General features: G+C 37.5%; 2 protein-coding genes across 3 annotated transcripts in view; one reads left to right on the top strand and one right to left on the bottom strand.

Annotated features, from left to right (window-relative positions):
• The window catches only part of wscd1b (WSC domain containing 1b), a 182,916-nt gene that overhangs the window by 24,602 nt on the left and 133,205 nt on the right, over positions 1-25,109 (bottom strand). The gene's annotated exons all lie outside the window — the stretch shown is intronic.
• Positions 13,698-23,789, top strand: LOC133650771 (uncharacterized). 2 transcript variants are annotated; one of them, XM_062048395.1, is made up of 5 exons: positions 13,698-15,070; positions 15,190-15,287; positions 18,231-18,677; positions 18,798-19,102; positions 22,627-23,789. In XM_062048395.1, the coding sequence occupies exons 2-4, from the start codon at positions 15,191-15,193 to the stop codon at positions 18,935-18,937; spliced, it is 684 nt and encodes a 227-aa protein (XP_061904379.1). In that variant the 5' UTR covers positions 13,698-15,070; position 15,190; the 3' UTR covers positions 18,938-19,102; positions 22,627-23,789. The 2 variants fall into 2 exon arrangements, with proteins under 2 accessions (XP_061904379.1, XP_061904380.1); XM_062048396.1 differs by having other exon boundaries at positions 13,699-15,287; positions 18,798-18,882; positions 19,001-19,102.

Raw genomic sequence — 25,109 nt, 5'->3', positions numbered from 1 at the left:
CAAGGTCAATAAAATTATCTTCTCACTCAAACTCAAAAGCTAAACACTCATGGGGACTTGATCCACTTTTACTAACGAAATACAAAGACGTTTTTGCAAGACCAATAACTTGCATAATTAACAAGTCATTAAAATAATGTGTATTCCCATGCCCCTTCAAAACTGCAATTATAACACCCATTTTCAAATCAGGAAACAAAAATGACTCAAAGAACTATAGACCAATCAGTATACTTCCTGTTGTTTCTAAGATTATTGAAAAAATTGTTGCCGAACAGCTAATTCAGCACTTTAAAGACGGAAATATGTTACATCCCATGCAGTTCGGCTTCAGATCCAAACACTCCACCGACACAGCAAGATGTTACTTCCTCGAGGTGATCAAGTCCAGCCTGGACAGGGGAGGGGTCGTTGGGGCCGTTTTCTTGGATCTACGTAAGGCTTTTGACACAGTTAATCCCTCAGCGCTGCTGGCAAAATTACACAATTTCAATCTCTCCACAAACACTATCAGGTGGTTTCAATCTTACCTCGCAGATCGCTCCCAGTGCGTAAGAATAAATTACAAAACTTCACCACTCAGTTCCTATACCACAGGGGTACCTCAAGGGTCTATTTTGGGGTCACTGGTCTTCAGTTTATACATTAATGACCTACCTTCCATATGTGAGGATGTGGAGATCTTAATGTATGCTGACAACACAGACTTCTTTACTCACGGTCCTGATGCAAATCTGGTTGCAGCTAAGCTATCCGAGACAACGACGAAAGCAACTAAGTGGCTGAACGAGTCCTGCCTTACGCTGAACACAGATAAAACTGTCACAATGTATTTTTCAAACAAACCCAATCAAAGTGTTCTCCAAACATTTGTGTGAATAGTTACACAATTAATAATGCTGAGGAAGTTAAATACCTAGGCGTGATACTGGATCCAACATTCAATTTTAAAAATCATGTTAAAAAGGTATGTCATGTTCTGAAATATAACATGGCCAACTTCCAGCACGTCAGGAGCTTTTTATCATTGGAAGCAGCTACATCGTTTTTCAATGCGATGATCATATCACATATCCTGTATGTCTTCATGGTCTCAAGCTAAACAGTTTTAAATTCTCTCAGATCATTACATAATCAATCACTGAAAATCCTCAATAAAAAGCCTCAGCGATATCACCATTGTAACATACTTGAAAAATACGGTGTACTTAACTTTGAAAACTTGATCAGGTACTCCGATATCCGCCTGGTACATAAGATCTTAAATGATGCAGCTCCTCCTCCCTTAAAAACATACGTACAGCTACGCTCGCAATTAACTAGCAGAGTGCTAAGGTCGGTATTCAGGGGTGACTGTAATGTTCCAAAAAGAAAATCGGCCTTCTCCCAATCAGCCTTTTCCTACCAAGCCATCAAAGAATTGAATAGGCTCCCAGACAATCTAAATAATAACTCAAGTTTTCACAGCTTCTCATAGGCAGTCAAATACTTTTAGACCATCAGTTCTGCTCACATTAACAATACCAGGCAGGTAGTTGACCATTAGATGATACCCTAGAGCAGGGGTCACCAACGCGGTGCCCGCGGGCACCAGGTCGCCCGTAAGGACCAGATGAGTCCCCGCGGGCCTGTTCTAAAAAAATAAAATAAAATAAAATAAATTTAAAAAAAAAAAAAACTTTTTTTTTTTTTTTTTTAATTAAATCTACATAGAAAAAACACAAGATACACTTTCAATCAGTGCATCAACCCAAACAACCTCCCCCATGCACACTCATCCACACCCACTCACACAAAAGGGGTTATTTCTTTCTGCTACCAATATTCTGGTTTCCACAACATAGACAACACATCTGCAAGGGACACAGTCCCTGAAGCACACATGATTGTATAGGCTGCTGGTCCACTAACATTTTCATTAATTACTATTTTTTATGTAATTATTTTTATATTGTTTTACTTTCTTTTTTATCCAAGAAAATGTTTTTTATTTATTTATCTTATTTTATTTTATTTTTAAAAAAAGGGCCTTATCTTCAACAGACCAGGTTGTCAATGAAATTAGATTTGTTTAAAGGGTTTTTTAAACCAGGCCCAGTCCAGATAATGTCCAAGTCGGACTCAGCAACACACACCTTCATTCATGTACACAGAAACAAATTAGGGAACACAACAGATTGCATATAATTTATAAACAAAATTACATTTTCAAAATAAGCATTTATGTACAGTCCAGATTATGTCCAGGTCACTCAAATTAGGGAACACAACAACAGATATCATATAATCTATAAACATAATTATACTTTCAAAATAAGCCTTTGAGGACTTCTCATCTTTTTTTAAAATGTTTTTTGGCATCATTATCGTTTTCAACCATGTAACTTTCTAAAGTTAGAAAATACTGAATAAATGTTTTAAAGAAAGTAATACTAAGTGAATATCTGTTTTTGGCTTTAAAAATAAACATTTTACCGAGTACTATAATTAAATTGACTAAATCATGATTGTCAATGAACTCTCCTAAAATAACAGAAACCACATTAAGCTTCATAAACAAACCAATCCTTAAACACATTTTTCAACTTCCACCCAAAACAAAGACACAATATGACAATACCAAAACAAATGCAGGGTGGATTCAGGCTCCTGACAACAAAATCGGCAATCATCTGACTCTGTCATATTCCATAATTTTAACATTTTCCCTGTGGGTAAGAAGTTATAAATAATTTTAATTTGAAAATAACGATTTTGCACATCGATAGTGGTTTTATAGATTAGTTTGAATATGGCATCCCATGGCAACGGGCAGTCAAAAAAGTCCTCCCATTTTCCATTTGTGTTGTATGAGGCAGCCTTCAAAGATTTCTTTATTAAATAGAAATTATATATTTTTCTATTTATTTTAGTTCCTTTTTGCCAACTAGAATTTCTTATTAGAGGTTTACAAACTAATAATTTAGTAGTTCCATAATTAATTATTTGTTTCCATCTTTTCCCAATTACTCCAGTTAGTTGATAAAATGAAAAGCTTGAGCAAGCATCACCATACATAGCTCTAAATTCATCATACTTCATAATTTTACCATTCTCATTGATAATATCATTGACAAAAATGATTCCTCTTTCAAACATATTTTTCCAAAAGAAAGGCTTTCCATCTATTACAATATTAGAGTTCATCCATATTAACTGCTGCAAAATATCGTCTCTTTTTTCTGGCACATAAAATTGAAAACACCACTATTAGTGGATTGTTTCCTTTATGAACCCCGCCATGTTTCCCAGCAGACTCTCTGGGAGGGGATCACTTGTAAAAAAGGATACAATTTCTTTTGATACAGTACATGTTTTTAGTCCAACAGGACATTTGTTTAAATGTTCAATGTTTAAATACATCTTTGGAACAATTGATGCTTTTAAAGACAGACACATAGCTTCAAGGTTGAGAAGTTTCAGGCCCCCATATTCATACTCTTTGTACAAAACCTTTCTTTTAATCTTTTCTGGTTTGCCGTTCCAGACAAAATTCGAAGACCCTCCGCTCATAAATCTTAAAAAAGTTTTGTGATGGAGCTGGTAATGACAAAAACAAATAAATAAATTGAGGAATAATTAACGAGTTGGCAATAGACATTTTACCATACAAGGTTAGGGATTTCCCTTTCCATAATTGCATAATTTTGTCCAGCTTTCTTAGTCGATTATCATAATTTACTGAGCCTAGATCTTCCAGATTTTCTGGGACAACAACACTAAGTATTTTAACTGGTCCATCTGTCCACAAAGCAGGCACTTTGCATTCCATTCGAAAGGACGTTCCCTTTAGATTTCCGATCCTTAACATTTTACATTTATCATAATTAAGCTTAAGGCCATATTGCTGTGAAAATATGTCCAAAAGATTAAGAAGGTTCCGCAAACAATGAGGAAAAATCTTATCTTTGTGAATCAGCCTTTTCTGACATGAACTTCATCAAGAACAAACACAGAACACGCCTCACTGATGCACATCTGCAAGACTCACTCAGAGTTGCAGTGTCAAGTTACACACCAGAGTACAACACACTAGTTAACAGCATGCAATGCCAGGCTTCCCACTAACTGACAAAGAAACAGTTAACAGATTTGGTGTCCAGTTCAAAGTGTGACAAGATTTACAAATTTGAGAGTTTACTTTTGTATTTTACATGAGTTATTATTTGTACAAACATGGTGCAAAGTAATTCATGATTTGTTAAAAAATGTTAGTGGCTAGCTAGTTAAAATGGGATATTGTGATTTCACAAGACTGTCTTAGAAGTGATCATTTGAAAATGTTCAGTTTGAAAAATGTGCACTTAGAGAAAATATAAAAATAAAGTGTTGCATATTGATATTTATCTGTTTCTATATATATTTATTGTGAGAAATCATTAAGATGATCAGTGTTTCCACAAAGATAAATATCATTAATTATTAATAATAACAGAGTTGAAGGTAAATTGAGCAAATTGGCTACTTCTGGCAATTTATTTAAGTGTGTATCTAACTGGTAGCCCTTCGCATTAATCAGTACCCAAGAAGTAGCCCTTGGTTTCAAAAAGGTTGGTGACCCCTGGTCTAGATCATTTAGGTGCACACTCGCTACTAGTGCCAGTTTGGAGGTAGCGGTGGTGTATATTGTAGCGTCCAGGTGTTGTGCCGGATAATGCACCCCTGGCGTAGAATGCACCCCCTGACGGGAGTGTTATATCAACTAAAGCCCACACTTAAAGTTTCCACGTGCAAGATTGAATCTATTTGAAAAAGTTATTTAATAAGAAGCCAAAAGTGCAAAAACAATAATGTTCGTATTGGAGGAGTTGTGAATGAATGAAATATGAAATCCGTGTTGCAGTCTGCAGTTGTACCTAATGTTGTGGCCCAGCAGCGACTACAGCACAGATTTCATATAACACTTTTGTTATAACACTCCCGTCAGGGGGTGCATTATCCGGCACAACACCTGGACGCTACAATATACCCCCCCGCTACTCCCCCCCCCCCCACACACACACACACACCTTGTAGCGTCCCGGAAGAGTTACTGATGCAAAGGGTTCTGGGTATTTGTTCTGTTGTGTTATGTTGTGTTACTGGGCGGATGTTCTCCCGAAATGTGTTTGTCATTCTTGTTTGGTGTGGGTTCGCAGTGTGGCGTATATTTCTAACAATGTTAAAGTTGCTTATACGGCCACTCTTAGTGTAAACTGTATCGTTGTTGATGAAGTATGCGTTGCATTCACGTGTGTGTGCGTCCAGGAGCCGCACATGTCTTGTGACTGGGCGGGCACGTTGTTAGAAGGGATGAAAAGTGGATGTGACGTCAGCTCGTAGAGGACGTTAAAAGCAGTGAAAAAAGCATTCAAGTTTTATTTAAATTGTATTTGATATGCCATTGATATTTTTTAATTGTATTATTATTATTTGAAACTCTATTTTGCATGTCACTATAAGTTATATAAGCCTTGCTTGTTCAATATTCAATGCAAAACTTGTTTGGGTCCCTATTAAAAGGTTCATTTGTTCAACCTTGGCCCGCGGCTTTCTTGGCCATCAGAGCACCAGTCAAATCTTGTCACATCGCAATCATGTTTATGTATGCAGTACAAATGGTGTATGTGGGTATTGGATGATACCCTTACGGGTACCATTTGATGGCTACTGCACTGTATGCTGTGTTATGTGGACTTTGATAAAAACTTCTGCACTTTATATACTTCTGCACTTTAAACGAAGCTGCTAAAATACTGTAACTTGACCGCCCACTGATTTGTAACTCACCTACCCTCTATGTATTGTGCTTGTATTTTTAATTGCTTATCATTATGTAGTTTTAATATTGTTGTGTAGTTTCAATCTTGTGTAATTTTAATTGTGGATGTTAAATGCGCCATAAACGGACTACAGATGGAAATTAGCATGGTACTAACCCATAGCAAAGCAAAATTGAAGATGAGATCTCATGTATGTCTTATATACATCTCCTAGACATAAAAGAGCACTAATCGAGACCAAAGTAGTTTTCTCATTCTTCTCAGATGTATCTCCTGAGAAATAAGGCTCACAGTGAGCACTGTGAGAGATCTCAAAGTTGTCTAACAGTTATCTCTTTTCCCGATTTCAACTAAGACCAAAATGAGAGATGAATGAGCTGGTCTCCAATATGTCTCAATTATGTCTCAGTGAGAGATATACATGGTTTTGTTTCTCACTACTCACTGTTTGAGTTCTCAGATGTGTCTTTTCTATTTTGGCAAAAAGAAAATTGATGAGTATTGGTTTCAATATGTCTCAGTGAGAGATATACTTGGTTTTGTCTCTCACTGCTCACCATTTGAGTTGTCAGATATGCCTCTTTTCTATCTTAGGAAAAAATACATTAAAAATACATTTTAATTGGCACAATTTAATTATACCTCAATCATACTCCAGTTTATCTCATGCCAACATTTGGAGAAAATAATTAATTCAGGCAATATGGATATATGGTCTGTAATCTATATGGTTTATTTGCATAATGTTCTACTGAATGTGTTGATTTCTTATACACACGCCATGTACAGTAACTCAGTGACTACAATTGTGATATTTAAAACTGAACCCAAACAATACTGTTATGATCACAAGACCCTTTTTAAGACCTTTTAACATTAGTGAACTTTCTAGAGCAGTGGTACTCAAACTCTTTTCATAAAGTACCACTTCAGAAAACATTTGGCTCTCCAACCACCATGACAAGGACTAATATTAAAATACAGTAGCGTAGTAGGCCTAAATATTCATTAAAAAAGACAGTGGTTTTATTTAACAAGTACATTTTAATATATTGGCCACTGAAATATTACAGACAATGCAAAAACTTAATCAACAATGATACTCCATATACAGTACATATTTACAGACTTTTACAGCATCCACGGCAACATCACAACAGTGTGTATTTTCAGAGCATTTATAACAATGATCAAATATTTGATTTGTGGCTTCTTAGGCCAGTTCAGTTCTTAATTAGTTAAAATTTTTCAAGTGTGTTTGGGAAATGAACTGCAAACACAATGCCAGGCATAGATGTGAAGTCAAGGAAAACAACTTTACCCAATATGTCTTTCAAGAATACTACTGTACTGGCAAGAGGTTTCCAATAGGGGAATAACATGACTGCATGTACCATTTGTTACACTATCTTGCAGCAAAGAAAAACCTGCATGTTTAAATTCACGAATGAGGGCCCATTTGGCACATGATTGTGCTATGGTAAAGAAGAAATCAATCTGTCCATACTTTGTTTGTCCGTCATTTGAAAAAAAAAACTGTAAAATTGTTTCTTCTATTACCTTTACCATAGTGTTTTGATGTGAGATAATTTCTCTTAACTTGTGCCCTGTGAAAGATGCTTACTGTTAGTGATGGGATCGGCAGTTCTTTTGACTGTACTGAATCACTAGAATCAGCTCCTTAATATGATTTGCTCAAAAAATTTGTTCACCGAATCCCCCCCCCCCAAATAAAAAAATAGGAGGGGGGGGCGTGCGTAGTACAGTACAGTGCAGACATTCGCGGGAGAAGCAGCAAATAGGCGCCCACACAACACTACCGCCCCTCCCTGAATCACGTTCGCGAACGACACAACACTAAGGGGGCGCCCCTTAGTACAGTACGTAGTACAGTACAGTGCAGACATTCGCGGGAGAAGCAGCAAATAGGGTGAACGCGAGTCCCCACGCACTGCGTAGGGACTCGCGTTAATCTAACAACAACAACAGTTGCAGTAGAAGGGATAATAATAATAATAATAATAATAATAATAATAATAATATGAATCAGAATTGATCCCCAAGGAGAAATGTATTTTTGTTACAATAACTGTGTAAATAATAGCCTATGTATGTGTACATACATTAGTTATTATTTTTATTTGAAATCTTCTCAAAACAGCCTGCCCTACACGACAACGCTCTCGCTCTCTGCTCTGCTTGCCCCAATTTGGGGCAAGCAGAGCAGAGAGCGAGAGCGTTGTCGTTCACTGAGTGATTCATGTCGTTAATCCGCGGTGAACGAATCGTTCGCTCAGTCCCTCCCCCCGCCCTCTCATTGGCTGCGTCGTTCGCCGACGTCGAGGGTTCAGTGAATGCGCCAGTTCCACTCATACCGGCATGGTCGCGGCGGAGCTCAACTGAACTGAGAAAGGAACGAATCAGTTCATGAAGTGATTCGGTTCAGTACGTTCACTCAAAAGATTCGTTCTTTCGAACGAATCGTTCGCGAACGACACAACACTACTTACCGTTCCAGAATTGATGCAGTGACCAGCATGTATTTGCAATGCAGAGAGGTGAACTGTGTCCAATAGAAGTTCACTAGATGCTCCATATAGTTTAATCCTAGACAAATATTTGTTTTCCTGACAGAAACTATCATCTTTAGTCATATGTCTGTAAAATTCAGCTATGACATTCCCTGGTTTAATAGTTTGTGAAATAACAGGAATAGACTGCACAAGTTTGACTACATTTACCATCTGCATAAGTATATTTTGAGTACCATGTATGAGCCTTAACAAATATCCATTTTTGTCTTCATCTGTGTTCCAAGTAAGTGAGATGTTTTTAGGGTCACTAAGAGGACCACCCCTATCGACAAGCTGTTTGTAAACTTCTGCATCATATATATCTTCAATGTTGTTAGCATCTGCCTTCTTTCTGCTTAACCTAAAGTTAAGCTTCTCCTGAAAACCTGGCTAGAGGAACAATGACCTTATTTGAGCCTTAATTGGAACCTCTATAAAGGATGAGGATCTTTCTTCTGACACACTGGTCCCACAAGACAGGCATTTTATTTGTTTACTTTCTAATGGCCCAAAACAATTACTGCAGTATTTATGTAATAAAATAGGCGATGATGCAGAGCTGGATAAAAAAAAGTTTTTGAACTTCTGCACACTGTTTAAGCAGTCTGCATTCAGACTATCGGGACAAAGCAACTTGAACATTTTCAGCAAATCGCTTAGGGCCTTATCAGTGACTTTATGACAGTTTACATAACCCATGATGATCAGAAGGCACTCTGCCACGGTTACTGATGCATTGTCATATATTGGTTTGTCTGTTGTGTCCTTGATATTTGACTCTTCTGCACACTCCTCACTCAAACTATCTTCAAATCCTTCATTAAACGTATGTCTGTCATTGTACATCCAATCCCCCATATCAGGGAGAGCTTCCTCAAATGATTGAGATGGATCATACTCAGCATCGACATGTAGTTCAGTTGTTAGGCCATCAGGAGGATCTATGAGGGCTGATCTGGATAATGGTTTTCCATTGTCTTTGATAGAGTCAAAAGTAGAAATATTTTCATGTGCTGAAATTAAAATAGAATAAAAATCATTGAAGGTTTTTTATAACATTTTGTCACAAGGCAAAACGTACAACATCTCAGCATATCGCTCACATTCTTACACTCAAAAGTTTGTCATATTTTAGCAGGATATGATTTGTGACAAAACTCACAACAAAACATTAGTCAGACACAGAAGACGGTGGATGAACCTGGCAGGTAGGGAGAGGCTTGATGTTCCAGAGTGGTACATCCTGCATGGACACCTGGAGGTTGGATGTGTTCCATTTGAAGAGCAGTGTTTTGGGCTCCTTCAGGAGGCACTGCCTCCTGCAGTGTTCCCATGCTGCTACCTCCTGACACAAAGAAGAGGAACCAAAAAACTCTAAAGATTAAAATAATTAAAAGAAAAGAAAAAAACTTGCAAAACAAGAAATAAGTTGACATAAATTGAACACATTATACAAATCCAGCTAATGGAATGCATTTACTTTTTTCCCACATCTTGATCGCATTGTAGTTCACGTTTACATATCTTCTGTGTATGTGGTAACACATAATCCACAGTATTAAATGTAACTCATCACAATACAACACGCACTATAAAAAGAAAGTGTGGATCTTCGGTGATAAACAATGCCAATGATTAGTACATACACAGCAGCAAACCAAACCTATGAGAAAGGATCTTGACGAGGGATGCAAATTATTGTAAATATTGCGTTATTTTGGTTTCAAAATTCTCACAATAATGCAGTGATGTGTGACGCTATCAAACGAGAACTCCCGTCAGTGTGTTTTTTTCTGACAATATTAAGTGGGCTGATCTGAGAAGTAAACTCGATCTCCCATGATAACCCGCGCAGTGTGGGACAACAAAGTTCAAACAGGGGACATTATATAGGGGCGAAAAAGAGGAAGTGTGCAGGAGTGACGGGAACGTTTGTGCTTCGTAGATCGGAGGAATTGTTGCTGTGAAATATTTCTGTGCCTATAACTACCGTGTTAGATTAAACTAAAATAAAGTCTGCATCTCACTCTCACTCATCCCATGGCCTAGGAGGCCGTAGGGCTGTCATGGTGGATGCTTGGGCAGTCAGGGATCTCCAGCGCTCACGATCTTCTGCTGTTCGTAGCAGGGTTTGGAAGCTGCAGCCAGTCCATTCTTTGATGTTGTCCATCCAGGCCTTTCTCTGCCTGCCTCGTCTCCGCTTCCCCTCTACTGTTCCCTGCAGGATGGTCTTTGACAGGGAGGTGTGCCTTGTGACATGACCAAGCCAGGTCAGCTTGCGACGTTTAACTGTTGAGAGTAGAGGTTCCTGTTCGCCAGCATGGGTGGTAACTAAATGTCGAACATAATCATTTGTCCGGTGTTCACTGTATGATATATGTAGCATTCTTCTGTAAGACTTGCTTTCAAAGGACTGTATGCTGCGCTCAGTGTCCGCTGTGAGCGTCCAGCTCTCACAACCATAGAGTAGGGTGGAAAGAACAAGTGACTTGTAGAGTCTGACCTTCACCTGGAAGCTGATGGTATTTCTTTTCCAGATACTGGTCAGTCTTGTCATGGCTGATGTTGCTATGCCGATTCTTGCTCTGATCTCTTTTGTGGAGCTGCCATCTTCACTCACAAAGGACCCGAGGTACTTAAAGTCCTTTACTTCCTCCAGGGTTTGTCCATTCAATGTGATGTTCGGTGGTGGTAAGTGATTGTGACTGTTGACCAGGATCTTGCTCTTCTCTGTACTTATCTCCATTCCATAAGCTCTCGCAGCCTCCTCCAGTCTGGTGGTCAGTTCCTGGAGTTCCGCCTCACTTTTTCCCATAAGGTCAATGTCATCCGCGAAGCGAAGGTTGGAGACGGGTCTTCCTCCGATGGTAACGGAGGTGTGGAATTCTTGGAGTGCTTTTTCCATGATGTTCTCCAGGAATACATTAAATAGAACAGGGGAGAGGAGACAGCCTTGACGGACACCAATAGATGTTTTAAAAGGTTCTCCTATGCTGTTGCTGATGAGAACTGAACTGCTCGAGTCTGTATAAAGTGCTTGGATGACCTGAATGAGATTATTGTCGAAGTTGTAATTTCTGAGAACCTGCCATAGGCCTTCATGCCAGACACGGTCAAAGGCTTTTTTAAAGTCAATGAAGTTGTGGTATAAGTTGTGCTGGTGCTGAAGGTGCTTCTCAATCAGTAGTCTGACGTAGTATGCAGACTACTGAAAGTCTGCATACTGCAAGGTAAAGCATGCCACATTCATCCCGACCATTTCCAAGTCGACCCAGAGCCGTTGCAGCTCACCAGAGGAAATGCGCCCGGTAGGAACGCGGACATGCACAAAATGAGAAATTTGCCCACACTACACACCACGATGTCTACAATAAGTTAGGGAATATGAGTAATATATTAGAATGAGTTATATGTTAGAACCGTTACCTGGAAAATATCGTTGATGTGAAACCAAGACGCCAGAAGGGAAAATATCCATTTGTGAGGTATTTACATGATTAAAAGTCAAATTATTAGTTAACTCTTAAGAATCAGTATTTTATAAATTAATATAAAAATGTCCACTGCAAAGGACAGTTTTTTAGGAAGTTAAAAGTTTAAAGACACTAAACAGCAGTGATGTAACAATATCAAAATGTCATATCACCGTTACTGTGACCAAAATGATCACTGTTTGCATTATCATCGCAGTATTGTTGAATGTGCTCAAAAAGTAATCATACCCACACTCATACCAAGTTGTATTAAAAAAAACCTTACCAGACACACAATATAGTTTCTTGGCAGAATAAACATTGTTGTTTTACTTTTGTTACACTGGATGTTTACTGTTTATGTCAGTTTAAAGACACTTATTTGAAAGTTTTGGTTTGTCTTTGTGTGTTACTTGAAATTCTGGATGATTCTGCACCATTCCTTTGCACTTAAAATACCTGTTTATAATAATAAATAGGACTACAACATATGAACATTATGTTTGAGTTCAATTACAGTATACTGTAAGTGTGTTTATCCTAAACATTCCTGCCACTTCATTTAACACACTTTGATATTTTTGTAACAATATCTTACCATGGCTTTAACACTGTGACGATATCATACCGTGAAATTTTGATATTGTTACATCCCTAATCATGACCTGATGTTACTTACCAGCCTTAACTTGAAGATGAAAGGTTCAAAGAAGATTAATTACACATGCTGAGATAACTCATATTTCAAGTTTCATTCTTCATACGTAATGCTACTGTAATCAGGGTAATGCTTGTTCCTGACAAACTGTGGACAGCTTTTTATCCATCTATCTGGTCTGTAAATCTCAATCAGAACGTATTCACATAAACAAAGAACATGCATATACATATAACTTACTTAGACATTGCTCATCAGTCTCCACATTCACATGGTGGCTGCAGGACGGAATGACTGCAGGAAGAAAAATAAAAGTATCACATATTATATCTGCTGCCAGTTTAATGCACCACCACTATGCCAGTCTACTCACCAATTGTACAGTCCTTGATCGTTTATTTGAGTCGACTTCTTTACCAGTTCTTCTCCATCGTTTTCCAGGTTTTCGTTTTGTCATTTCGACACTCCAATACTATGTAAATACAGACAAAGGTTGCTGGAATATACAGTGTGACTTCTTAAATGTAAAACTCTATATTATATTGAAGCAGTGTTTGTTCAGTAATTTATATTGTTCCACTTCCAATGTTCTCTGTACATTTATTTCTATCATTGTTATTTCGCAATGGGATGTATAAAGTGTATCTTCTATCTCACCTCGGTGGAGGTAAGTGTTGTAGCTGCTGGCTACGGTGTGTTAGCCAATGACTTTGGTTGGGGGGGCGGGCGGGACTTCCGGGAGGGATAGGGAAGTGACGTTGTTAATAGTGTTGGTTCGAGTTTTGCCGGGAAAAGGGTTAGACACACATTGGAGCTGTTGTGTGGTTGAATTACATCTTGTGCAATAAAGACAAGACAAACAAAGAAGTCGTATGAGCCTACATTTCTGGGATTATTACAGTACCATAGCTTCTAGCAAGGTGGTGGCGCCGTTGAATGCGGCATTTATAGCTCTATTTTTGTAACACAGTGACGTTACAGTAGTTCAATAAATACTAACTTGTGTGTTAAAGTAATTTAAATACCAAAACAAAAACAATACATGGTATTACTTACTTTCAGTCGTTATTCCTTCGATGCTGAATTGTTTCTTCCAAACGAAATCAAGTCACATCCGCCCACTAAATGCGCATGCGTGTTTTCCAGGAAGAGCAAATATGATTGGACTCATGGGGCGCCGTGCCAAATCTCGCGAGAATGTTGTTGAGACAGATCCACATCTCAGAATTTAGATAAAGTTGATTTTCTCCTTATTTGTCCATCTGAAAATAGCCATTTTTGGCTATGTGTAACCTTCAAAGGAAGACAATTCAGAAAATTCACGCTTTGTATCAGACAGCAGTGGACATCACGCGTTGTTTGCCATCAGTTAACGTCAGCAGAAGAAGAAGCGGGAAAACAGTAGGTGGCGTAACATTTTAACGTTGTCTGCGCCAACCTTGAAATAAAATGAAGAAGAAAAAGAAAGAGAAGAAGAAAGAGAAGAAGAAATAAAAGAAGAAGCGGGAAAGTTTTTGGAAACGACGACCGCAACGCCTGCGACATGAGACTTGGAGAGGGAAGTATCCTAATATTGTTTAGTTGTTCAACCATGTAATGTTGTGAAGTGAACATATTTAACTGTTGTGACAACGGCGTGGTCCTTCGGGAGGTTGCGGTAACGCTAATGGCGTCTGCCCATCAAGTAATGTTAGTATAATGACCTTCACAATTAGATTCGACAGTGCATATTAATTTGGGGGGCTTGACTTAAAAATGTTTTATAATACTGCTGTAGGTAAAGTAACAATCGACAAAGAAGGTCAGGGCTGCATTTTATTGGTATAGTTGGCTAGTTGTAATAAATAAGAGATGACATCCAAAAGTGTTCAATGATTAACCAATTTGCCCCGCCATTTTGAAAGCAGCAGTACATTTGCTTACTAGCTGGCAGTGGCCAGTATGTTTTGTATCATGCTACTGATGATATAAACTGCATATATATTGGAAAATAAAGTAGGTATGTGTGTACAATTTTAAACATTCATTCATTTAAATGAAACCAGTATTATCAGACAGGTCTTGTTAAGACTAGTTACGTGATATAAGAATAATTTTGCTGGGATACATGTTTAAAAAGTTATGATTGTTTTAACCTGGTCAAAATGCACTAATTTATGGTCAACCTCTTCAATACAAAGTCATTGGGGCTCAAGATTTTATTCATGACCTTTTTTGTTCAAAATGCCATAACTTTCTTAATATGTACCCTATTTTAAAAAGGTGCCATCAAGCCCCCCGCATCCCAAAATAGATACAAATTAAAATAAGAATTAAACTGTCTGGGTTGAGATTTTTTTACTATAGCCAGAACGATCATAAACAATCATTTTGTTTACTTGTTTTTGACAGAAGTTAAATATGATTCACCCAAAAAGTTAACATCCATATGGAGTGACTCCATATATGTAATTACTTTCCATTTATATTATAGTTCCATCCATCCATCTATTTTCTACTGCTTTTCCCTTCTGTGTCGTGGGGGGTGCTGGAGCCTACACCAGCTGCGCTCGGGCGGAAGACGGGGTACACCCTGGACAAGTCAACACAGATCGACAGACAACATTCACACACTCGCATCAATTTAGTGTTGCCAATCAACCTATCCCCAGTTTGTGATCCAAAATTTGTTTTTTCATTAACAGGATGGACAAAAAGAAAATGACAACAAAAAAGAGGTTTAGAGTTCCCACAAAGAAAATGAAGGACCTGCATAATTCTCCTCCCCCAAATGAGCAATCTGGTAAGTCTCTATGTATGTGTGGTAAAGCGGACTACGGATAAACCAAATTGCAGTGTTACATGTAGCTAACAAACTGGAAAAATTACTTTATTAGTTTGTTTAGTACTTAAAGAACAGCTGAGAATACCAACTTGGGAAAGTCGCCCCAAGGAAGTTAGGTAACAGTACCCTAATTGTAATGAGGCCACACACCCCTAAGACAGCAATGGGCAAGCTCATCCTACTGCATATGCTTTAAAATGCAAATAGGGATGGGGAGAGGGAATAATCATAACATTGTTGTCCAAATGAGGAGACAAATACCAGTCCAAATTTGTATAATCAAATAAAACATTTTAAACACTTTCTCTTTTGCACTCTCTCTTTCAGGGTGTTTGGCATTCGTCAGACGGGAGGACGGTTATACCGGCAAAATCTTTACAGGAGCAGACATTTTGTCAATATATGAAGCTCCTGTGCAGATCTTAGATCTTAGAACAGGAGATTCTGTTTTAGCAAAGTGGTCAGATGGTAAATTTTATAGGGCAACTGTTGAATATATTTCAGGAAAAGATCAGACTCAGTCACCAGAAGGCTGCCAAACTCCACAGGAGTCATTTTTAAATATGTTGGAAGCCAATGAGCCATCACACTCAACATCAGGGTCTGACACCATTACAGTAGATCAGAACCCACTGTCTGAACATGATAGTATCACAGCGCTGAATCTACCAAGTGATGGGGAACTTGTAACAGGCAGCTTGACATTTATTACCTCATGCCTATGGGGCTACAAGTTCAAAACTTTTAATCTTTATAAAATCAATTTTGGTGAATTTCCAAACCAAAAAAACAGCATTAACTGAAATATTATTTTATCTGCCATCAAATAATTGTTTCAGTAAATAGTATGTGAATGACAAATGCAAATATTTAATGTATTTAATTGCCCAAAACCCAACATCTGTATCCACTTTGATTTCAGGATTAAAAGTTCTGAACTTGTGGACCCTGAAAACAATTATTTGCCATCATTTTATTACTTTTTAACCATGGACAAAATGTTCATAGAGTGTAAATATCCACTCTACAATCTCATGTGTCAAAACAAGGGAGTAACAAAATGAACATTTCATGTCATGGTTACAATTGTTATCACAGTATTGATGAATGTGCTCAAGAAGTACTTGAACACACACTGAAATCTTATAAACAAGTTTTATTGAGAAAAAAAAATGTTACACAATATATACTTTCTTAATAGAAGAAATCTAAGTTTTTAAACATTCAGTTTCACGTCAAAATATAAATTCCGCATTTTTTTAAATTAAATATAAATAAAAATATATACACATATAAATAAAACTAGTGTAAGGATGGAAGTTGAAGGATGAGTGTCAAAAAACAGAGCTAACTTTGCTTTCTTATCAGCAATAGAGCATTATTGAAACACCCTTGGGTTCTCAGAGCAACACACAACACCGGAGCTTTCAACAATAACAAAAGTTCCATGGATGAATTAAGTAAACAATATCAAAAAATATGATCCAAACAAAATTTGTGGAACGCTCGCCTCGGCCGCAGGTACTTGCTGTTGCTCCGCACTGATTTTCAGGACAGGGAAACCAAAACAAGTTTGCTAGTTAGCATAATTAGCATCATCAAGCTAGCTTACTTGTTGTTGATACTGTTATGTGATTGGCTGTTGGTGTGTCCCTTCCATTGCTCAGTAAATACTGTTAACTGATTGTCTTGTTATAGTATGTCCCTGCCATTGCTCAGTGACACTTCCTGTTTTCTGTTTGCTAGGTTCCCAAAGCATGAGTGACCTAATGCAGCGAATCTTGCTTGCTTGAATATTTTATCAAACGCATTTAATATTGATATGATTATGTGTCTATCGCGATATATATTTATTGTTTTATTGCCCCGGTGCTATGTAGTATTGATTCTTTAAAAAAAAAAATTGGGGCTTGCATGGGAGCACTACGTGCGGATAGAAATGTTACTCTTTTTTTGTGAATTTTCCTCTTCTTTTGTCAAAGGTTGCTCACATGCCTGTACTTCCTCCGTGAAAGAAAGGAGGTAGGGCGGAAATCTCAATAAGCAATAGTTTAAAAAACATATTTAAACCAAATATAAGTACTGGTTTGACAGTTTATACTTAATTGTACATTTCATAAATAATCCTGAGATATATAAAGTAATAACTTTGGTGATAGTCAATGTTATGTATAACTTAATATTAAAAAATCTGTCATAACCTGTTAGTTGGTATTGTTAACTAAGTGAGTTGTCTATTTCCTTGCAGTCAAGATGATTTCATTTTCAGTATTGGTCCAGTTCCTTTGTGTTTGATGTGAAATGTTTCTGTTAAGGAGTACTGTACAGAACGATTATAGATATGGTCAATTTTGGTCATGGTACATTTATTTTCATTATTGGTACCGTGCAACATAGAGTAAGGAGAACAAATAATTTATACACTGATGATTTTGTAGTTCGAGGTCTGTCACTTATATTATTATTATTATTATTATTATTATTATTGTTATTATTAATAATATCATTATAGGCACACTTCAATTGTAAGTGATAGAATCCAAAACAAAAATCCGTAAAATCACATTGTATTAATTTTTAAAAAAGTAATTGATGTGCATCTTATTGCATGAAATCCATATTTTATACTTCAGAGAAGTAGAGGTAAAAAAGAGGGGAAAAAAAAGCAAATTACCTGAAAGTCATACAATGTCATTTTTTGTTTTGTTTTATATTTTACAGAATCACCAGTCTATTAAATACTTGTTCTCCTTTGGCCGCTGGAAGTTAAAATGCGGGTCAATTCAGTAATTTTTTTGTAGTTCAGTATTTCTCATCTCTTTTGATATTGCATATATACTGTATATGGAAAAGTTGGGTTTAAAGAATGGTAATCTATGGTTCAATGAAATTTCATGATAGGTTTACCAAAGAGGGAACCATCGGTCCATCACCCTACAGCGGCTAATACAGCCATACCATCACCGTATGGCCTCCACATCAATTGTCAATTTCTCTATGGGGGCCATACATCTAGCCTACCACCGTATGGCCTCAACATCAAAGGTCCATCTCCCTACGAAGACCATGCATCCTGCCCATCACTGCATGACTTCAACACCGCTGGCCCATCACCAAATGTCTACAACACCTCTGGTCCTTCACCCGGCGTACACAATCCACCTGACAATAAAAACCCAGCTTTCCTGGCACCGGACAGGAGAGATGCAGGCAACCCATCTGTCGAGGACACTATCTCATATCAACCGCAGGCAGAAAAATCATGGACGCCATGTGATGGATGTAGGAAGGAGTTCGAAAAAATCCTGCGAGAAAAGCAACGAATCGAAGAAGTCCTCTTGAAAATAGGCAAGTAATTCATGCTAATTTGTTCATGATGTAATTGTTTTGTTTACTTAAATTTGTGATTGGGCCTTAACACATTATTTTCTCATTCTGGTATTGTTTGTGCTATTTTTTCCCTTTCAGATCCGGGCCAAGTCAGAGTACACCAAAGTCTCTGCGACCTGGAGACAAATACAGCGATGGCCCTCCTCAACAATCGGGCCAGCAGGTGCTCTTTCCTGAGAGCGGCGTATTCATATCATCGTTCCGCCTTGCTGCCATGAGTCATGCTTCAAAGCCCAATTGTATGCGTTTATTCCACGCACTTTTTGACCACTTTTTTACAGTTGAGGAGTGTCAAAATGCTGTCCCTTTTGGTCGCCCTGGAAACAAACCTGCAGGAACAGGAAAGCGCATCCTTGACCGGAAAAAAGTTGAAGGAATCCTAAGTAAGTTTTCCCGAACTGAGGGTGTTTTCAGGCCAAAATTGTGTAACAATAATTAAATAGAAGTTCAATATGAGAAAGTTTGATCCCTTATTGATTACAGCACACTAGAAGCATAACTGAATGTTACATAATTACAGTTTGTGATTGGCCAAAAAACTAGCTTTGTGATAAGCAATATAGTGTTATATCCATCAACTTGAAGTGTGGTTGTGTGTATTAATGTACTGTATGTTCAGGGTTTCCGCAAGGCATTAAATGGATTTTGCGTAAATTAAGGCCTTAAACGGCAATAAAAAGCATTAAATGCGTTGTCCAGAGGCATTTAAAAAATGTAATTCAATTGTAGGACATGGCCGATAGTCAATATGTTAAACGGTAAATGAAAATTAACTTAAGAACGTTACGGTCATCGAAATTGCTACGTCTGTCTGTGTTTCTTTTTTTTAGCTGTTAAACTGCATACAAGAGGTATTGTAAGGTGGGAACGCGACAAAAGCACTGCCTCAATACGGCAAAATGAAACTGCACTGGGGGCCTAAACTTTTCCATTCTTTGGTCACTGTAGGCGTGTAGTCCTTAACTGTGACACCATGTCAGGATAATGGGGAAGCTGAGCTTTTTTCATACACGACTCATTTATTTCAATCACCTCCACTTCATATGAGCTAACTTGGCTAACATTAGCAACTGTCGTGACGCAGGCGCCTCAAGTGATCTACGCTGGCCTAGGATGGACAAACAAGGCAATTTTCACAGCAGACCACAACTCTTTTATTCTCTGACGTTCCCACAATAAATGAATACAAGACATGACACTCGACTCGATACATAACTTGCTATTTACTGTAAACGTTTTAAACAACAGAGAGGGTGTAAACTACAATATATTCAATATGTTTAATTGACATACCTTTTTTTTATGCATCTTATTGGCATTTTTCCAAATATCGTTCTGTATTTTTCTAAAATGTCTACGGCCATGCACAGTCAAAACACCAGATGCTACTCCAGAAAAATAAATAAATACAAATACATTCTCCAATTAAACAGCTTTGTAAGCCAATTCTAATACACTAAAGGCCTACTGAAACCCACTACTACCGACCACGCAGTCTGATAGTTTATATATCAATGATGAAATCTTAACATTATAACACATGCCAATACGGCCGGGTTAACTTATAAAGTGACATTTTAAATTTGCCGCTAAACTTCCGGTTCGAAACGCCTCTGCGGATGACGTATGCGCGTGACGTAGCCCGGCGAACACGGGTATGCCTTCCACATTGAAGCCGATACGAAAAAGCTCTGTTTTCATTTCATAATTCCACAGTATTCTGGACATCTGTGTTCGTGAATCTGTTTCAATCATGTTCATTGCATTATGGAGAAGGAAGCCAAGCAAGCAAAGAAGAAAGTTGTCGGTGCGAAATGGACGTATTTTTCGAACGTAGTCAGCCACAACAGTACACAGCCGGCGCTTCTTTGTTTACATTCCCGAAAGATGCAGTCAAGATGGAAGAACTCGGATAACAGAGACTCTAACCAGGAGGACTTTTGATTTGGATACACAGACGCCTGTAGAGAACTGGGACAACACAGACTCTTACCAGGATTACTTTGATTTGGATGACAAAGACGCAGACGTGCTACTGTGAGTATGCAGCTTTGGCTTTTTTTTGCGTATGTACGTAACTTTTTTAAAATATATAAGCTTTATGAACCTTGGGTTAGGTGAACGGTCTTTTGGGCTGAGTGATTGTGTGTGTTGATCATGTGTTTGAATTGTATTGGCGTGTTCTATGGAGCTAGGAGCTAGCAGAGGAGCTAGGAGCTAGCATAACACGTACCGTACCGGACGTGCGCGTCACGTACGTAACTTTTTAAAAATATATAAGCTTTATGAACCTTGGGTTAGGTGAACGGTCTTTTGGGCTGAGTGATTGTGTGTGTTGATCAGGTGTTTGAATTGTATTGGCGTGTTCTATGGAGCTAGGAGCTAGCAGAGGAGCTAGGAGCTAGCATAACAAACACGCAGGTGTTATTATGCAGGATTAATTTGTGGCATATTAAATATAAGCCTGGTTGTGTTGTGGCTAATAGAGTATATATATGTCTTGTGTTTATTTACTGTTGTAGTCATTCCCAGCTGAATATCAGGTACCGTGAGTATGCAGCCTTGGCTGCTAAACATTCGATAACTTGACCGTATGTGCGCGTCACGTACGTAACTTTTTAAAAATATATAAGCTTTATGAACCTTGGGTTAGGTAAACTGTCTTTTGGGCTGAGTGATTGTGTGTGTTGATCAGGTGTTTGAATTGTATTGGCGTGTTCTATGGAGCTAGGAGCTAGCAGAGGAGCTAGGAGCTAGCATAACAAACACGCAGGTGTTTTTATGCAGGATTAATTTGTGGCATATTAAATATAAGCCTGGTTGTGTTGTGGCTAATAGAGTATATATATGTCTTGTGTTTATTTACTGTTGTAGTCATTCCCAGCTGAATATCAGGTCACCCTCGGCTCTCACAGCATCTTCCCTATCTGAATAGCTTCAACTCCCCACTAGTCCTTCACTTGCACTTTACTCATCCACAAATCTTTCATCCTCGCTCAAATTAATGGGGAAATTGTCGCTTTCTCGGTCCGAATCTCTCTCACTTCATGCGGCCATCATTGTAAACAATAGGGAACTTTGCGTATATGTTCAACTGACTACGTCACGCTACTTCCGGTAGGTGCAAGCCTTTTTTTTATCAGATACCAAAAGTTGCAATCTTTATCGTCGTTGTTCTATACTAAATCCTTTCAGCAAAAATATGGCAATATCGCGAAATGATCAAGTATGACACATAGAATAGATCTGCTATTTTCACAGCAGACCACAACTCTTTTATTCTCTGACGTTCCCACAATAAATGAATACAAGACATGACACTCGACTCGATACATAACTTGCTATTTACTGTAAACGTTTTAAACAACAGAGAGGGTGTAAACTACAATATATTCAATATGTTTAATTGACATACCTTTTTTTTATGCATCTTATTGGCATTTTTCCAAATATCGTTCTGTATTTTTCTAAAATGTCTACGGCCATGCACAGTCAAAACACCAGATGCTACTCCAGAAAAATAAATAAATACAAATACATTCTCCAATTAAACAGCTTTGTAAGCCAATTCTAATACACTAAATAGTAACAGTTAATGTAAACTTTTCAACTAATTAACTTGTCTAATGCTTACAACTGTGTATACAGATAATTGTAAGCTTTTGACTATATATAATAACTATATGCAGTTGCACATGGGCATTACATTTTTTTAAGTACCAAAAAAATGGAATTAAAAAGCATTAAATTAGATTTGCATTATTATTATTATTATTATTATTATTATTATTATTATTATTATTATTATTATTATTATTATTATTATTGCATTGCATAGATTTGATACCTGTAAAACTCGGATGTGGCAAAATTACGAATGCCTGATTATTATGTTCTTGCCTTACAGCGTATGTCCTGAGATGCGGTACCCTTCCTGATTGGGACAATATTGAGGAGGCCAAGCTCAAGAAAGCTTTGGTAAACAAATGTCGGGCCAGAGCAGGTTTTAAGTAGGCCCTTGTACCTGCCAAGTTCATTCTGGGGTAGGATGTTTCCTTTGTAAACATGTTAATATTTTGGTCTGGGGTTGCACAGTAATTAATTTAAAAAAAAAAAAAAATTGCCGTATGATGTAGCTTTTAGTACCACGTTATACTGTGACAATGCATATTGAGCTGTGCTGTGTCTCGCAAATTTGGCACGGACGCAACCTCACTAACAAGCTAGCGGCTAATATCCCTTCACAGTGCAAAGCTGTTTCCAAATAAAACAATAATACAACTGGAAATGACGCAGTATGTTACTGCTTACATAATCAGGTATATTAGTAGTAATAGTAATTCAGTGCTTGTATTTGAATGGGCCCCAGACCCCTCTGTAGTGAAAAAGTTGGTTGGGCCCAGAGGTAAAAAATGTTAAGTATCCCTGGTTTTCAATGTGTGATTATTTTTTGTATCTAGACCTGTTCCAAACAGCCCGGTTCCAATTTTATAAATGTATTTCAGTTTTTGCTTGGAATATTTAAAAAATGGAAAATGTTGTCATTTACTCACCATCTTACTGAGATGAAGTCAAGTGGGTTTTTTTTAACTACGGTACATGGTTTGCTCAACAAGGAGTTAAAAAAACTACACCTGACTTTTTCACGTGTGGGGCGGTATAGCTCGGTTGGTAGAGCGGCCGTGCCAGCAACTTGAGGGTTTCAGGTTCAATTCCCGCTTCCGCCATTCTAGTCACTGCCGTTGTGTCCTTGGGCAAGACACTTTACCCACCAGCTCCCAGTGCCACCCACACTGGTTTAAATGTAACTTAGATATTGGGTTTCACTATGTAAAGCGATTTGAGTCATTAGAGAAAAGCGCTATATAAATATAATTCACTTCACAACAACAAAGTGAGTACTTGGGGTCAAATTAATTTATATTTGTATTTGTTTTATTTTTTGTATATTGTTTTCTATGTTGTTTTAATTATTGTGAATGTCAATATGTACATTATGTTTGTAATAATTAACTACATTTAAATTGTTGTATTTAATCTATTTTTATATCTTATGTTTTGTATTTTTGTATAGCCAAATAAAGTTATACACCTTTCAATATTTGAGTATTTTTTTTACCGTTATTTCTAATTAAGTCAGATAATTGAACTCTCAATTTGTTCTCATTATTCTCAAATTTGAGATATGAAGGCTTTGTTAAGACATTTAAGAGAAATAATCAAGACATGAAAGAGACATACCTAAAATCTCTTTTATTGCTCATACATCTCATTTATTTCTCTTTAATTCTCCTTCAAAATAAATGAGACATAATTGAGATCAGTGTCATACATATATGAGCTCTCCTCAGTGTAACCCACTTCTCAAATATTGCTCAAATGGTTGTCTCAACTCAACCTCCTTTGTCTCAGTGATGTCTAGTCTCTTTTTAGCTTATTTATTGCTCCTAAGGGCCCCTTAGGAGCAATAAAAGAGAAACAATTGATCACAAAATTAGACAGATATGAGAAGCTCAAAATGTTCTCAAGATACGAGATCAAGCAACAGATGAGCAAGCACATTTTTGTTATGGGAAATCTGGTGCAGCCATCTTCTTAAGGTAACTGCACATTGTCCTTCAAATATACAAATACAAGTGAAATTACTCAAACAGAGAACAGTGGATAGGTATAAAAACATATTCATTATTAACTAATGCTGTCTTTTAGTTGAAGTGGAGTGGTAATTGTTTAAAGGCGACAGCTAGTAGCCACACTATTCATTACGATAGGCTCATGACAGTGTAAGTTGTAATATGAGGACACATTTGTTACTGCATACTTTCTAATACACTTCTGTCTTGGAGACTTCTTTATAGTGACACATGCTCTCTTAGACTCCAATATTGTTTAATGAAGGAAACTTATCATGTGTGTCTAGTTTGTGTGCTACTGTGTGCTTAGCTGCTGTGGCGCTGCTAGCTCCTAGTAGTCTCTAGCCTACCATGTTTACCTTTTGTAAATGACTTGACTAAAATACAAGAAAATACTACGGATTACTACACATACATATTTTTCCACCACACACAAAGAACTACTGTTTCTATCTTTCTTTTTTTTTTTGTACAGTAGCAATCATTTATGGGAGTGTGTTTACAACCACGGAATGTTGTAAAACGAGGACCACCAGTAACTGAAAAACTTCAAGAAGACATTAAATGATAACTTAGCAAGGAAAGAAACTATGCGAAGGATTATCATCAATGTTAATTGATTAATGTTCTTATTGCTTGTGTATGCAAACACATCTTGTCTGCTAGACAATAATAACCTAAACCACAATATTGTGTCCATGGAAACATGAAGATTGACAGTCAAACAAGAAGTGGAGGGGCCGCGTGACCATTTTAC

The sequence above is a fragment of the Entelurus aequoreus genome, linkage group LG05 (assembly GCF_033978785.1).
Source record: "Entelurus aequoreus isolate RoL-2023_Sb linkage group LG05, RoL_Eaeq_v1.1, whole genome shotgun sequence".
In the NCBI taxonomy this organism is placed as follows: Eukaryota; Metazoa; Chordata; class Actinopteri; order Syngnathiformes; family Syngnathidae; genus Entelurus; species Entelurus aequoreus.
Note: the sequence above shows the minus strand (reverse complement) of the source record. Positions and strands in the feature narration are given on the sequence as shown.

Excerpts from the sequence above, each read along its gene's own strand:
- LOC133650771 (XM_062048395.1), top strand. The coding sequence starts at position 15,191 with ATGGACAAAAAGAAAATGACAACAAAAAAGAGGTTTAGAGTTCCCACA. Across the intron at positions 15,288-18,230 it reads TCCCCCAAATGAGCAATCTG|GTTTACCAAAGAGGGAACCA; the intron begins GTAAGTCTCTAT and ends ATTTCATGATAG. Across the intron at positions 18,678-18,797 it reads AGAAGTCCTCTTGAAAATAG|ATCCGGGCCAAGTCAGAGTA; the intron begins GCAAGTAATTCA and ends TTTCCCTTTCAG.